This window comes from Eptatretus burgeri, chromosome 5, assembly GCF_056783735.1.
Source record: "Eptatretus burgeri isolate ZD-2024b chromosome 5, Ebu_testis_v1, whole genome shotgun sequence".
NCBI classification, from domain to species: Eukaryota; Metazoa; Chordata; class Myxini; order Myxiniformes; family Myxinidae; genus Eptatretus; species Eptatretus burgeri.
In genome coordinates, this window is record NC_140965.1 from 25,192,970 (window position 1) to 25,210,520 (window position 17,551).

Sequence of the window (17,551 nt, forward strand, 5' to 3'; positions counted from 1 at the left end):
TTTGGGAATAATCGACAACCATTCGTTTCTTATGGTTCTGACTGCTGGTTACTAACACCTGTGCGCGCCATGGCGAGTCGCTCGGTTCTATAATTCCTTCTTCCAGTAATCGCTTGGTTTCTGAAGTGATGAAATTCATGTCAGCAGTGGTATATCGCCGCGATTTGATCGCTATCGGTTTGCAGACCGGCGACAAGTTAGCGAACAGCTGGGGGGACGTCACCTCCGCGGTGGTCAACGCATTTAAAATTAGACGAGGTTTGCTTCCTCCAAAGGGTATTTCGACGCTCGTGTGCTGCTTGAGGACATTATGACCCAGAATTACGTCTGCGCACAAATCATGAAGCACCAGTACCCTTACATCCCGATGCGTGTACCCTTTTACGTCCAATTCAACATTGCAGTACCCTCGTACGCGGGATTGTAGTGAGGTGGCGGCCATGCATACCGTATTGTCAGTCGGGTGGATTACCCATTTCCTGCCCTTCACTAGCGAGCTGTTGACGAAACTTTCAGAGCTACCGGTATCAATCAGTGCCTCAGCCATATGCCCATTAATTCGTACGTTGATGATAGCCTTGGATAGATTCCCCGGGGAGGCTGCAGTTAATTTATTCTGCGAGTAGAGAGCCGCAGAAGTGGGTTTATTTCTCCTTAGAGTAGATTTACATACCCTGGCATAATGCCCTTTCTTGTCGCAATTCATGCATGTGGCATCTCTGGCGGGACATTTTTGACGAGGATGACTTTTGTACCCACAAAAGAAGCATTTACCAACCGGAGCAGTTGCTGAGGAGTTTGACGTGGCCTGGGTATCCGGCTCCTCGGGTGTTTCTCCATCCCCTATGTCTGGCTGTGTCTGTGCCAGTGGGGTTCCTTGAGTTCCCACCGTAGCAGCGTTCATTAGCAGCATCGGTGTCCCAAATGACTCAGATTGCTGCTGAGCCGTATCCATCGCTCGTGCCTGATCGACTACCTTGTCAAGAGTGGGTTGCGCTTTCTCTAGTAAGCGTTGCCGTATGTGGGCTGATCTGAGTCCTTGGATGAATGCCTCCCGTGTGGCTTCCTTTCGGTGTTCCTCGGCGCTTACGGCCCGGAAGCTGCCGTCTTTTCCCAGCTGATTCAGAGCTTGCAGGAACTGATCGATTGTCTCCCCGGCTGCTTGCTTGCGTGTGTTGAGAAGATGTCGTATGTATACCTCGTTCTTGGGCTTCACGTAGAGCGCCTGCAGCACGTCAATCGCTGCTTCGTAAGTGTCGCACTCCGAGAAGAGCCTGTACACGCTGGGCGAGACATGATTCACGAGAGCGGCAAATTTGTCGGCTCCTTCCTCGATGATGGTCAGATAGTGTGAGAAGGAACAGAACCAATGCGACCATTTCATTTCTGCGTCAGTCGCGTTTGGGTCTGCGTCGAACCTCTCTGGTTTGTAGATCTTGTCCATCGTTGGTTGAGAGAGCCGAGAAAACCAAATGGAATAAATTGAAATGAGAGCGAGAGATGAACCTTCAGAGTTTAGGCTTTATTCCATTTGATTGGAGCCGCTTCTGTGGGCACACCGGGGAATACAGGTTCAGCTAGGAGTACATAAGCAGTAACGTATACATGTGCAATTAATCACCGCAGAATAAATCCGCGTAAGCACGGAGTTCGATATAATCTCCATTCTCACCAGTCAATGAGCACCTTCAGTTAACGAGCATCAAGTGAACAGCCGATGTAAATGGCAATGCCCCGGGGACAACCACTCGTGCCGCAGAGACCTCCCCTTATACGCGAGACGCACAACATGTGATCCCGCGTCATGTCCCTCAATTCACCTCAATTCACCACAATTGGTTTGAGAATTATCACATAAATCTGAAGTTTTCCTTTATTTTAAAAAAGCTTATTACCTCCACCACCAAAGGTGGTTGGAGGTTATGTTTTTACTCCTGTCTGTCTGTTTGTTTATTTGTACTTTTGTTTCTTGGCAAACATTTTTTTGCCAAGTATGTTGATCGGTTCAGCTTGTTTGTTTATTTGTTTGTGTCTGTCCACTTGCCTACAGCCCAAACTGCTCAGCCGATCGTTCTGAAAGTTTCGCAGATTGTAGGCACAATCCCTGCGACGGTCCCGTGACAAAGTTTCATAAAAATCGGTCGACGCAAGGTCAACAAAGGCCGAAATTTCTAAAATTGTCAATTTTCATCTGATTGACTTGAAATTTGAACAGGATTTTCATATCAGCTCACCGAATTCAACCACCCAGATATTTTTGAGGTCAACGTCGGTCAAAGGTCAACAACTTAGGTGGAATTTCTAAAATCCTCAATTTTCATCCGATTGACTTGAAATTTGAACATTTGCATATCAGGTCGCTGAATTCAATCCCCAATTTTTTTGAGGTCAAAAGGTCAACGTAGGCCTAATTTCTAAAATTGAGAGATGAGGCCAAAAACTATATATATAATCATGATATCGCAAAATGTTGTGGACGAGTGATGACAAAACCCGGTGGATGAGTTGGTTCGGTGACAAGAACAAGCCGATTCGATTTTGGTTCAGGTCTGGATCCAGATCCAGCCCATCAGTGGGATTGAAAATGTAAACTCTTCAGCTTGGCAGAGGTATGTACTTTACTGAGTGCTGTTCTTGTTCTCGATGTATTTGAGCTTGTTGGTTACCATATACTGTACATTTGGACAGTTGCATTGCCTGAAAACTGAGATACCAGAAAGAAAGACTCTACATAGTAATTGCAGCAATTATTCTAGACAGCACCACCATTCAGTCTCTGTCTCTGTCTCTGTCTCTGTCTCTGTCTCTGTCTCTGTCTCTGTCTCTGTCTCTGTCTCTGTCTCTCTTCATTCTCCTTTGCTTTTGCATCACCTGTTCTCTCCATAATCTGTTTTGTTCAGTCTCTGGGTCCAAACATGCTCTTCAACCAAATCACGCTCACTCCAGCCTGTCTGCCCTTCTCTACTCTATTTTTGTGGAATTGAATTCCACGCTCTTTGCAGCCCACTTCTCCATCGAGACAGACTCATCGCCATCTTGTGTCAAACCCAGTGCTATTTTCTGATCCTGCTTGATCTCGTGATCGAGTCCTATGTTGTTACCTCTTTATCTGTTGACTGTCAGGATGCATGTGCTGCAGTCGTTTTTTCAGCTTTTTTCTGAGCGAGACACCAGTGTTTTCCTACTCTTACCTCATCCTGCACCACATAATATGATTGTTGTTGTGATTGTTTTTGCAGCCTTGCTGGGGGAGCTTGAGTTTCGTTTGATGTACGATGCCAACAGCCACATCCTGCATTGCCATATACTCCGAGCACAGGTAACCTCGTGATGCTCGTAATTCAGTGTTGTAATGGAAAGGTAAAACTCAGTGTTGTAATCTAATTCATCAATTATAATTGAAGCTAATTGCTTGATATCTGTATTAAAAGGGTTGGCATTCCCATCTGAGCACTTGGCTTGTGAGGTTGGGATCCACAATTCAAATCTTACACACCATATTGATTTGGCTGTGTTAAAATCCTAAATACTGTGTTGATTTGTCCATTGTCTAATAATGTGGTGTTTTTTTAATTCCATGGAATATATATTGTCTTCTACACATGATGTGTGTGTAAGCTCTTCCATGGGCCTTCGATCATTGCAAAAGAAAAGTAAAAATAAAAGCATGATTTTTATTTTTTCTTGACAAGATCAAGGCTTGTGGAAGAGCAAGGTGACAGATGGGTATGAGCTGAGCTGGGCAACAGTTGGGCACAATAAGCCAGGAGGAGAGAAAGAAGGGGAGGAAATACTGCAACCTGCAAGCAAGAGTATTCGGTTTATAAAAATAACTAGTATACAACCTGTCGCTTTGCTGACGGGAATATTAAGGGGGGAGGGGGGTAAGAAGGAGGGGAGGGAGAGAGGGGGAGGGAGAGAGGGGGAGGGAGAGAGGGGGAGGGAGAGAGGGGAGGGAGAGAGGGGAGGGAGTGAGGAGGGAGATCGAGGAAGGAGGGGAAGTGAGGAGGGGTGTGGGAGTGAGGAAGGAGGGGGGAGCGAGGAGGGATGTGAAAAGGAAATGCAGCGTGAGGGGAGGGTAAAGGAACACAGCATGAAGGGAGGGCAAGGGAAGACAGCCTGAGGGTTGCATAAGGTAAGGCATTGTGAGGGGAGGGTCTATCCGGACACGTCTGGAGATAACCACTGTCCAGACATAACAACCGTCTAGATACATAAAGGGAAGGCAGCATGAGGGGAGGGCAAGGTAAGGCAGTGTGAGGGGAGGGCAATGGAAGGCAGTGTGAGGGGTGGGCAATGGAAGGCAGTGTGAGGGGAGGGCAATGGAAGGGAGTGTGAGGGGAGGGCAATGGAAGGCAGTGTGAGGGCAGGGCAATGGAAGGCAGTGTGAGGGGAGGGAAATGGAAGGCAGTGTGAGGGGAGGGTCCGTCCTGACATAACCATACTCTGGAAACATCCAGAGATAACCCCCACCCAGACATAACCACCATCCAGATACATTTGGAGATGGAGAGAGAGGGAGAGGGGGTGGAGAGGAAGAGGTTTTGGAGAGGGAGAGTGGAGCGAGAGAGAGGGGGGTGAGGGGAGAGAGATGGAGACAGAGAGAGGGTGAGAGAGGGAGAGTGGAGCGAGAAAGAGGGGGGTGAGGGGAGAGAGATTGAGACACAGAGAGGCAGAGAGAGTGAGAGGGTGAGAGAGGGAGAGTGGAGAGATATGGGAAAGGGGGGGGGGGAGAGAGGAGAGGGGAGGATTCCGGCAGATGTGACGTCCAGTTTAACAGCACACACATTGATGAATCACCCTGCCTGTGAAACACCGGGATGATGGTTTATAGCTGGGTCCGGATTTGAACCCAGGCTACACAGCTGAAAGCGAGCGTGCGCACCTCTCAGCAATCCTGTCACGGTGTTAACAGAATGTTTCATTTTATTTTTTTTTTCATTTGTATTTATCTATGCCAAAGTGATGGGTCGTATAATGAAAGAATATCATACAAAAAGGGGAAATTACAAATTTTCAGTGAGTCAGCCATCATCCGATACACCACTGAACGAGGTGAGTCCAATGCAGGCGCGAAGCTCCTGAACATTGTTCAAGTCAAACGACATACAATATTCAGTGATAGTGTGAATATTGTAGAGCGCTCGCCAAGTGGCTTCGGCACTCCAATGAAATGGTTGATAAGGAACGGCTCGATTAGCAAGCGATAGCAATCTCCAAACCATCACATGAAACACAAACTATCAAATATGTCCAAATTGGAAAAATTAACGTTTTTTGCTGTCAAACTGCTGATAAATTAGATTCTGGAGCTTAGATTTTGTAATTTGACTTAGTTAAAGAGATTCTCTAGGTTGTGGCATCTGCAGAAAGGAAATAAAGCCACAAATACTGATGTCTCCGGGTGTTTATAAGTATTGCAATGTACCCAGCGATTCATAGCTATTATGAAAAGGCATTCGATAATATGAGTGAGGAAAGTGAAAAAGAAAACTTTATCGGAAGGAAATAGTTGCGGCCTGTTCCAAGTCAAGGCATGGTTGAGCAGGCCAAAGAACATGGCAGCTTCAGACCCCAGTGAGGTAACCCAGGATAGGGCTTAAGACCCCAGAGAGTGAAGTGGCTGTGGATCGCCGAATAAAGGATATATTTAAATAAGGCCGTTAATTATCTTCAAAAGGGGTCCTTTAATTAACCCAAGCACCCAATTTTCACTCTGGAACTCCCTTGGGGTTCCCTCAGTATGCATGCAAATTTTCAGGCTCCAAGGTTTCATGGTTTTGAAGTCATTGAGGAGACACACTGACACACACACACACACACACACACACACACACACACACACACACACACACACACACACACACACACACACACACACACACACACACACACACACACACACTCATTTGTACAGATAGAAGAGTTTCTTTACAAGGAACTTCAATACAGGAGGAGGCCATTAGGCCCATAAGGCTGCACAATGGTTGCCAACCCATGGTTATTACAGCGCGGCGACATCGCGCTGTTATATAATTGGCTATTCTGTCCTGTGTCTTCTGCCACACTTATTGTTGGGTGTGATGTGGGCGGAGATTGCCGGGTGGATTGTGGGCGGAGATTGCCGGGTGGATTGTGGGCGCAGATTGCCGGGTGGATTGTGGGCGGAGATTGCCGGGTGGATTGTGGGCGGAGATCGCTGGGTGGATTGTGGGCGGAGATCGCTGGGTGGATTGTGGGCGGAGATCGCTGGGTGGATTGTGGGCGGGGATTGCCGGGTGGATTGTGGGCGGAGATCGCCGGGTGGATTGTGGGCGGAGATCGCCGGGTGGATTGTGGGTGGAGATTGCCGGGTGGATTGTGGGCGGAGATTGCCGGGTGGATTGTGGGCGGGGTTAATGCGAAAGAGCGACGTTTTTTGTGCTGAATCGTTTTCTGTGTGACGCCGGAAGTTGATTTTCTGAGCAGGAAGTGATAATCTTCCTGTTCCGTTAGTTGTTGACGCGCAGCGTTGTAACTCTCGTTCTTCATTGTTTTTCACCAGAAGTGGTTATTACAGCGCGGCGACATCGTGCTGTTATATAATTGGCTATTCTGTCCTGCGTCTTCGGTCACACTTATGGCCGCGTATGTCCCTTTGATCTGAGGGCTATAAATATAAATTTGTCCAACGTCACAACTCTTCCCATCATGCATGCTAATTCACCGTGTCTACATTTAAATTTTATAACTGCAAAATTGTTTCATTATTCTTAACCTAGACTTTTACTGCCCCCAGACACGCGATATCGAAGTATTCGCTTCTTGTTTGTCCATGCTTTGTCCTTATTAAATGCCGAGCATCAAGCAAGTAAGGAAGTAACATGCAAGGAAGCAGCACGTACCTTGTTTCTAAGCATTTGTTGTGACCCAAACAGGGTTGGATTCGAACCATCGATCTCCTACACCTGGAGGAGACGTTCTAACCATTGCAGGGGCAGACTGAGCATGGAGTTGGCCATTCGGGCACCATCCAAGGGCCCAGACCCTTGGATGGTGCCCGAATTTATTTTTTTTCGAATTTTGAGGATGGGCCATCAATGGGTCCGTCGTCCGTGCTCAAAAAACATAAAAAGGTTTACATTTTCAGAAATAGAAGAGGAAGGCACGATTTCAGAATGTGTATTTTAAACATCTATATATTAATACTGAAGGACCAATTTTGTGCTCCTCCGAGCGGTCGCGTCACGTTTTTCTCGGTACTGTGACCTGAGAAGTTTTGACACGGTGTTTGTATGTCAAAGTAGACACGTGCACAAATCAGAGGACTTCTTCACAAGGAGTAGTGTACACCAAAAATGTCGTGTACAAGGACGTTTTGTAGACCTCATTAGGTAAGGCCATGGAGTACATCGACTGGGATGCGGCTCTTACAAGAGACGCCACTGGTTGTCATCTTGGGCTCATGGAGCGGAATCCGTCTGTGACGGGGTTTTGGCTCGTAGTATATTAATTGTTGAGGGTTGAAAGTCGATTTTGTTCGATTCCCGAAAAAAAAAATCAGCAAAGTCATTTATTGCTATTAAACATTTTACGCGCTTTAATCAAACAACATTTACCGAGCTATTAAATCTACAGTTTCAAACGTTAAAGAAAATGTTTCTTAACCATAAATGTGTATTAAAAAAACCCGGGTTTGTAGCCTTGGTCCAAAAAAAAAATTATTAACCATCTTCACATGTATTTTTTGCTCATCTTATTGAGAAATGGTGTTCAACAGACGAGGGTGCAAATTGATTCGGTAGGTCCAAACGTCCCACTATCTCCTTTATTTTACATCAAACGGCTAAAGTGACCATTTATTTTTCTCGGCAAAATCTTTAGGTAAATGACACGGAGAAATAGGAATGTTGTCCGTGGTGCGCATTTTATTGCATACTTTTTCAGGCCGGTTGTCTGGAGCATTCCATGATGCTTTGGACTATTTATAATGTATGGTACAACATTCTGCAACACGAGGTACACCAGTTTCTGGTTCGTACATTGCAGTGTATTTGTTTTACATTCACTGTCTCGTTATTATTCTGCATATTTATGCACAAATGTTTGTTTTCGGAATCTTTTATTTCACACTGTCTCATTCTAAAAGTTCATTTAGGGGGCCCAAGGATCCCTTTTGCCTGAGAATATCGTCAGTCTGTCCCTGAAGCATTACACCACTGAGTCTGGTTAAACACGGGTAATTGGGGTAGAAAATATTGTGGGTAGCAATGGGGGGGCGGGGGGGAGTGACATAAGATGGCATGGTGCACCACCTACTTGAAGCCTTGGAGAGAAGAGTGTGACTGAATATCTTCACAAAGGTAGTTCCAAAACTACTGAAACGAGCAAAGAATGCTTTACAAAATCCAATATAATGGAAAAATGATGATATTTTTGCAAAGCAACATTTAGTTTTTTCATAGTAATTATATTTAATGACACTCTCTGAGAAATTCACCTTGGCATTATTCATGAGAACAAAAAGCTATTTCTGGAGTTGCAATAGGATTGAAACATGAACATTATATCGTTTGTTTTTCCACTTTAAAGCATAATACCTAATTTCCTTTCTCGATATGGTCTATCCCCCCCAAAGAGAAAACAAAGTCCAACACTGTATCAGCAGCCACCTACTATCACTGTTTGTTCATTGGTGCTCACGGTGTCAAAACTACCGGATTCAGTTTGTCTTCCATCACTCATTGGGAAACATCCTTACAAAGTTGCTCATTAACGTTTAAATCGCATGTTGAAGTTAAAGCAATAAAAATTGAAGTAAACGAGGTGGAAAGTGTTGAAACATCGATAGATGACGATTATAATCTGATGTGGGCGATCAATGAAATTTCTTCATTCCAATTAGAAACAGTCTTCAGGTTAAACCTCATGAGACAATGTTACACGGTATTTCCTTGAGGGAGACTGACTTTCACTTTCCTGATATTGTGCGCATACATGTTTGGACGTAGAAGGAAGTCAGCGTGATGAGACGTATCTTGGTCTGTCATCTATCGTTATCTTTTTCTCGGCTTATTGTTCACCATTCAAACGCAATCATGAAAATCAAGCCTCTACTGATTTAAGAGGCCGCATGCATAAAATTGTATGCAGAAACTTGGGAGCACGAATAGGGTTCAGGTGTTGCAGGTGCACTCCTAAAATTCAGCAACACAACCCGAACCACATTGACTTGTCTTTAAACTGCGAATCTGAGGATATAAAGTGTTTTTCAAACATGGTAGCATTTTGGACCCTCATCCCACCACCTTTCACCTTCCCAACATCCTTTTGCTTTTCCTCCCTATTCTTTCCAACTTCCATGTCTCCCACATTCCTCTTCTTCTCTGCGCCTTAATCAAAAAAGTTAGGGGTCGGCCACTCGGATCCTCCTTCTCTATTCCTCTCTGTTCTCTGCACCTTCATCTCTCAATCCTACGCTCTTCAAATCTCTTTTCCGCAGACCTCCCTCCACCGTAATCTCTGTCATCCTTTTGATCTTTTCCCTCTAATTGGCTAATTCCATGCTTTCTTTATTAGTTCTTCATCATTTTTCCTCATCACATGATCAAACCAGCACAGCCTACTCTCTCTAATATTTTCTGTATTGTGTGCAACTCCAGCTCTCTTACATATCTCCTCATTTCTCAACTGTTCTCTTAGTGATACTCTGAGAATGCACCAAAGCATTCTCATCTCTATCCTCTCCACAAACTCCTCTTCTTCCCTTTTTCTAAAAACCCATGTTTCTGCACCATCCTTATAACCAGCCTGATTATAGGAGCATGGGCCTGATTCCCATCTTGTACATTCTTACCTTCAATTTTATCACTATCCTTTGATCACACCCCCACTTAACCCCTCTATCTCTTGTCCTGCATCCTTCCATTAATTTAATCAAATATATTTCTTAAAATCCCACCAATCCCCCGCCTTCCACCATATGTGTAAATCAATTCAAACAGAAGACCAAGAAGGAACCCAAAGAAGTGAAGACCAAACATGGAGTCATCAGGAGGATTCTGGATAGGATTTGGGTTTCAGCTGCTACTCCACAACCCTCAAACCCATCCATGCACAGCCAAGTGAACCTTATAGAAAAATTTACAGAAAGTGAGCCTTACAAAAAAAAAAATACATTACAAAAGTCTCTTCTATCTACAAAGCTCATGGGAGATTACCAAATACTTTGATTAAAAATTAGAGAGTCTGGAGAAAACCATACCCAGTGCTGTCTTGAGAAACAAAGACATTGGCCAGTCTACAAGCAGCAAATTTGATTGGTCAAGATGTAAAATCCATCCATCCATCCATTGGGACCATACACTGTGCAGAGCATTGGTGCTGCCTAAGCAGTCTCCTTGGCTATTGGGCACAATCCTGGATGGGTCGCCACTCCGACACAGGATACCAGGAAGCTGGTAATCATTTTGCGCACCTCAGAAGGATGACAGGCTGAGCGAATCCCACCTGGTAATAGTTCAACAGCACAGAGGGATTTGAACTCAGGACCCCAGGATCCCAAGCCCACCACTAACCATTAAGCCAATACCAGGCATGACGTAAAATGCCGTAATATTTTCTCTGAGTACTGCTAAAGGAAAGGTTTTTAAAAGTGCAATAAAGCGATTTGTGTTATCCAGTGTTGAAGTATACAATTCAATTGAAATATTATAAAGATTTTAAAGGTTGTAGAAAAAAAACACCCGGAAGTTTACCGCCATTGATGCAGTGTCTTTTACACCACCGTATTTAACACTTACATTAATTCTTCGTGCCTGTTGTTTGTGTCCTTTATGGCGTTCTTAAAAACAGTAAGTTTCCTGTTTGGAATGATTTTTATTTTTGACTGCCAGACAGGCAGACACAGTAAAATAAAATATCACTCCTCTCCACACATGTGCGACTGGGACAAATTCAGAGCCAAAGTACTGCAAAGCTGCAGGTTTATTTTCTGATTAATGTTCGAAATATATCATTCAATTGAAATTAAGTTGTTCCTCAATCATAAACCGGCGTTTGTAGACAGAGAGACAGAAGTGAACCAATTGCTTGACCCCACTTTTCGCTTCATGTGCATGGGGTAAAAATTAAACAACACACAAATGGCCCTTTGGCCCATCATTCCTTTATCAAATCCCATTTTCATTACTCCAATCTACTGAAGATTTTTGTCCTTTAAAAGGTGAAAACAAGCAGGTAAATTGTCTTGAAAACAGAGGGAAAGAGCCATGTGTTGCACCTGGTGAGCAAAAAGAGATCCCGAGGGAGTGTGGGGGAGAAGTGAAAGAGGGTGGGTGGGTGGAGGGGGAAGCGGAGAGAGAAACAGCAGCCTGCTCATGCATTGTAACGAGCAGATGTATAATCTCTCTGCTTTTTGCTTTTGAAAAATGAAAACCACAAAAGAAGTGTAAAATGCAAACTGATTTATAAACACATGCCCAATGACTAAATACTCATCAGCATCATGAATCGCTAACCAGCCATCAACAACTCTTCTTTCTTCCTCAAAATTCCTACCTCGACTGCCATGATAGTCGGTTATTGTAATGCACATAACAAAAAGTGATTTTATTTTGTATACATAGTCAAGGCTCATTGAAGAACTAGTACAAGGAACAGTAGAGAGAGAGGGGGGGCATGAACAGTTGAGAGAGGGGGGGGCACCAACAGCGGAGTGGAAAGGCCAAGGTGGAGGGAGACTTGGACAAACAATGGATGTGGGGATGAATAGCAGGAAAGGATGTTTGGGTGGGAATATGGATACAGAAGGAAACTCTCAAGACGGGAAAACTGGAAATTTAGAAGGAGGAAGGCTTGGGGTGGGTTATTGACGGTAGAAAAGATCATGGTTTTGTATTGGGGATGATCTGCGTTGTGGTGAACAGCTATCTTGAAGACCTGGAGGGAAGAATGAGATTGAAGAGAATGTGAAAGTTGATTCCACAGGTGGGAAAAAGAGTAACAAATCAGTGTAGGTGATCAGTGGTCCTGGATGTTGGTAGTTTCCCCAGAGGGGGGTTGATGGTTGACTGTGTGTGGCCTGCAGAATCCTGGGGGGAACAAAGCGCACAAGGAGCGGAAGGTGCAGGACCAGAAATGAGACAGTAGAAGACAGAGTGACCACCGACTTGTCTGTGATGGGAATGTGTGAGGCCCCTTGACAGCTTCAGGACAGGAGATTCCAATGATCTTGAAGGCATTGATTTCCATGGCGTCAAGCTGAGGAATGAGTGAAGCAGGGGAGCCAGCCCAGAGGGGAAAGCACAGTTCTCCATCAATCTGTGGATAAAGGCCTTGTAGGTGAATAGTTCAGGTGTGCCAAGGAAAGACTTTGTACGATGAATGATGTCCAGTCGGCGGCTGGCTGTGGGGGCCAACTTTGAAATGTGGTTCGACCAAGAGAAATTGTGGCTGATAGTGAGACCCAGGAGTTTGAGTGACTGAATTTCCTCAAGAGGATTGCTCAGAAAGTAGATGGTGTGGGATGGGGGTGGGGGGGGTGCCAGATGGTCCTTTTGGAAAGAGATAGTGAGAGTGTGAGATTATCAGGATTGAAAGACATATTCCAAGTGTTTGACCAGCTCGTGATTTTGTCAAGGTATCTTTATGTAAGAGTCTGCTGCCTGCCTGTCTGAAGGATGAGGGATGTTACAGCAGAGGGTGGAGCCATGAGCAAATAGATAAAGGGGATTTCCAGAGTCAGAGAGATCATTAATGAATATCAGGAATTGGACTGGGACCAGTACATGTGGTGAGGAAGAAGTTTTGAGAGGGTGGGGTGAGGGGGAAGCTCAGAGAGGGTGTGGTGAGGGGAAGTTTAGAGAGGATGGGGTGAGGGGGAAGTTTAGAGAGGAGGGGGTGAGGGGAAGCTGGGAGAGGGTGTGGGGAGGGGGAAGGTAAGAGAGGGTGGGGTGAGGAGGAAGTTTAGAGAGAGTGTGGTGAGGGGGAAGTTTAGAGATTGTGGGGTGAAGGTGAAGTTTAGAGAGGGTGGGGTGAGGGGGAAGTTTAGAGAGGGTGGGGTGAGGGGGAAGCTTGGAGAGGATGGGGTGAGGGGAAGCTTGGAGAGGGTGTGGTGAGGGGGAAGTTTAGAGAGGGTAGGGTGAGGGCAAAGTTTAGAGAGGATTGGGTGAGGGTGAAGTTTAGAGAAGGTGGAGAGAAAGGGAAGCTTGGAGAGGGTGCGGTGAGGGGAAGCTTGGAGAGGGTGGGGTGAGGTTGGATATAGGAAGGGGGGACATGAAGTGGAGGGATGCTGAAGAAGGTTACATGTAGGAGGGGTGTTGTTTGAAGGATGCGGGCTTGTAGATGAGGGGCAGGGTACTGACACGAGGGGTTTGACACGATAAAACAATGTGAAGAAGGTTTGATTGTTGTTTGCAGAAAACCTCTGCAAACTGGACTTCTTAAGATACCCATTATTTAACATTCTGAAATAAAGATCATGGGATGGGTAGAAAGATTTGTTGTTGAAGGCAAGGAGAAAAGTTGTGCTGAAGGAACCAAAGGATAGATGACAGACCAAATGTTTCAGACAGAGACAGATTTGCAAAATATGCCTTGTGAAAGACAAAGAAGAGGAAGAATAGAGTGTGATGAAGAACAACACGTGGCATGCTCGTGCCAGAGAGATCAGGGAATTGAAGTGTTTTAATCGGAGCTCGACCGATACATTGATTCAACCGATGCGCCTCGATGTTGTATGCTAGGCCTTTGGGTGCATACGCACACCCCTCTCCCCCCCCCCCCCGAATGTTGGCCTTCATTCATCACGTCTGACTTTAATACTTGTATTATAACCTGCACATTGCACAATCTATGTAATTGTTCATCTTGTTATAACTTGATGTCTCATTCTATTCTTGATTACTGTGTTTCACTGAATGCTTGCGTTAATGTGCCGTTGATGTAAAAGCCAATGCCATTCAAGTTCATATGCTGCGGCATCTGATGATGGGAATGAATCACGCACAACGCGTGTTACCTGCGTGCACGTCACATGACGCATACATGCAGCGCAGGTCAGGCCCAGCTGGCCATATGTAAGTGGACTCGGATTTTCATCAATCTAAACAGCAATGTGTGCTCCTCAGATGTAGGGCTGGGTCCGGACTACCGACCCGGCATGATTTTCGTTGCGCTATAACGATGTTATATAATTTATTTATTTGCATGAGCTTCCGAATTGTATGCTCCTATAATTTAGTTATGAATAATTCAGTGGTATAAATATGAAAAACATTTATTCAGGTTCGATGGAAAAGTTTAATTCTTAACACCACCCTTTCTTTCCAGTCCTCGGGTCTTTATGTTGAAACCATTAAAAAGTTCTTCGTGTTTGTATTTTTATTCATTTGCTCGTTCATCGTATAATTTAGGTTAAATGTTCTCAAATATTGAAAGTTCAATTACACAGTTTTTCAAATTAAATTGAAAATTTTGCATTTTTTGACAAAATATCGGTCGATATAATCGGCGGTCTGCAGACTTGGACTCTCCAAAATTGGTATCGGCATCGGGCCCAAAAACCTGGCATCGGTTGGGCTCTAATTTTAATACGATTACAAATGCTTTTAAAAGAAGAAGGAAGAAGCGTTTTCTTCAATGAACATAATGACAAAATGATAGAGGTAAAGGAGAGACATACAGAATGTCCAGGTAGAAAGTTGTGGCCGAGGGAAAGAGTTTTTTGTGTATATATATATATATATATATATATATATATATATATATATATATATATATATATATATATATATATATATATATATATATATATATATATATATATATATATATATATATATATGTGTGTGTGAGGGGGAATATGATAGTGTTGAAAACGTAGAAAGGACAAAAATTTGGAATTAAAAAAGTGCGAAACAGTTTGACGAAACAACCTCAAAACCGAGACGATTAAGCTCCGGCGATCCGAGAAGGCTGTACGGAAGAACGAATTCACAATATCAACAACAAAGTACGATTCATCACGGAAAATTTTTGAAGAGAATACAAAGCGCAGACAGGGACGAAATATACAACAGAAAAAGACGATGGACACAGTTCTGAAAACTTAATTTTGATTCAGGTTGAAGGAGCAGCTGTGGAACCGGAAGCTCTCGCGTTACGTTCTCCCTTTCTACGAGAAGATTCCTTCCCACATTCAAAATATGCCCTCTCATAATCACGAGATAAACTTTATAAAAACCCATTGTGATAAACTTTACAAAAGTCACAAACTCTATAGGTTAAAATAAAGCAGAGATCAGAAAGTGGTGAAAACTACAAGAGCACAACCAACTGGATATTTTAACTGAGATGTCACAATGGCTCAGATTGTGACATCTCATTTAAATTTCAACCACAGAAAGACCTTCAGCTGAGAATAGGTGGCATGCATTTGCCAAGTATTATCAGGAGAGATGAAGGTGGCATAGGGAGGATGGGGACATTCTGGGAGGGAGGAGGGGGGGTATTTGGGTGAGATAAGGGGGAGAGGAAAACGGTGGGTATGGTGTGGTGGCTTATTGATAAAGACACTGGACCCCATGTGTATATATGGGATCCCCATGGCTCTGAGTTCAAATCCAGGTGAAGGCGGCGATATTTAGGATTTGGGTTCTAATCTTCACGGAGTCAAGCTTGTCGCGGGAGAATTGCCACTCCATTCTTGGATTGTCAGTAAAAACCAAAAAAAAAGGATTGAATAAATCTGCCTGCCCTACCCGGTCTGGTCGGTCTCCATGTGATGCTAGTCCACTCATTGTGATTCACTCTTATTCTCTTCCTTTCTTGCAGCAGGTCTTTCTTTATCATTGAGTCCTACCTTTCTCTTGTATTTTCCAGTTAAATAGAAATAAAGGGACGGGTGGGAAAGGGAGATGGGAAATTGAGTGGCTGAGGAACGTGTGTCATGTACTTAAAAGTCAGAAAATTTTATCCACCAAATAATATATCTTCTCATTTGAAACATTCGATTAAAATGTAAGTTTCCTCATAAAACTGTAAACACCTTGCCTGACAATCGGGGTCACGTGTGCGTAAACACCGTCTCAAGTTACAAAATATATTTGAAATGGGGATGCGATTGGACTTTTCATCAGAATGCTTAAAACTTGTAAATTTTCATTAAAATTGACTTTCAGCATCACATTAAACCATCACAGAAGATGCTACAGCTATCGTTATTTACCTAGTAGTTGTAGAATAAGAAAGCCACTCCTTTCGCGTCTATCGACGTGCAGTGCTAGCGAGGCAGTTTTCCCTTGGCTAGGGACACAATCCTGGACATGTCGCCACTCCGATGCAGGATACTCAAATGGCTCATTCTTCCCAGGGAGTGTGTACTGTGCTCATTTTGCTGATCTCTGAAGGATGGCAGGCTGAGTCAACCCACCTGGTGTTATTCAACGGGGGAAGACAGGGGTTCTAACTCAGGACCTTAAGACCTTAACCGTTCAGCCAAAACCAGGTTGGTAGTTGTGGAGTTGTTGAGAGTAAAGCCAAATCGCTGGAGGTTTGCTTCATCCACGGTTTTACATTCCTGCTCTTTCAGCCCTGGACTTGCAGTGTTTGAGCTTGTTTTCAGTACTGTTGAGTTGTTGAGGGGAAAACCCGTCTTTATGGACAGATTAATTTCCTGAGAATTATGGACGGGATGATTTGTAATGCCGATCCACATTTACATCGAGAGAATTTGTGTGTCCCCCCATTTCCCCTCCCAGCCACACACCCTGAGTACAACCAGCAGCTTTCAACTCATTCTGTCCAGCAGTTCAGGAATGTATACAATATATAATTCAAACAAACAAATCCACAAACAGGTACTTCTCGAGTTATAAGCTTATACAGTCGTAGCACATGACTAGTAGAGTGATTGCATAACCCCAGCGCCCCCCCCCCACCCTCTCTGCCTCCCCTACCCCACACGGTGATAAATACATACCTACACACCTGTGGCTAGTTACATTTTGGCTGTGAGTAAATTTACTCATGCAATTCTGACATGTGGAAAAACAGCACCATCACTTATATTTGTCATAGAATGAGGCACATGTATTGAAATATTGATCAGAGCAACACCCCCACCCCACCCAAACACTCTCTCTTCCTCCCCCTCTCCTCATCCACCCCTACTCTCTCCTCTCCCCCTCTCTCCTCTCTTCTCCCTCACACGCCACCCCTCTCCCTCCTCCCTTTGCTCCTCACTCTCTCCCCCTCCCTCCCCCTCATTATGTCTCCCTCTCCTCACTCTCCCCCTCCTCAATCCTCCCTCCCGTCTCCCCATCCCTCTCTGTCCTCACCCCCTCTCTCCTCTTCCCACCCCCCTCACCCCCCCCCCCCCACATCATGCCTAACCAGAAATTAAAATGAGTTTCCCTTTTAAAACAACCACATTCATCCAATTTTCTTATCGATTTTTGCAACCAAGTCTTAACCCATATTAGCAACGATGAAAAATGAAATCAGATATCGAATGAGAGTTAAGATAAAGCTGTGAGAGAGAAGAGGAAGAGGAAGGATTTGATGTCTGAAG

General features: G+C 44.4%; 1 protein-coding gene across 3 annotated transcripts in view; it reads left to right on the forward strand.

Moving 5' to 3' along the window:
- The window catches only part of LOC147026096 (double C2-like domain-containing protein beta), an 88,226-nt gene that overhangs the window by 31,658 nt on the left and 39,017 nt on the right, over positions 1-17,551 (forward strand). For all 3 annotated transcript variants that reach the window (XM_085881150.1, XM_085881151.1, XM_085881149.1), the window contains one exon: positions 3,240-3,319. In XM_085881150.1, the coding sequence (XP_085737276.1) occupies positions 3,240-3,319 (80 nt within the window). The remainder of the gene's footprint in view (positions 1-3,239; positions 3,320-17,551) is intronic.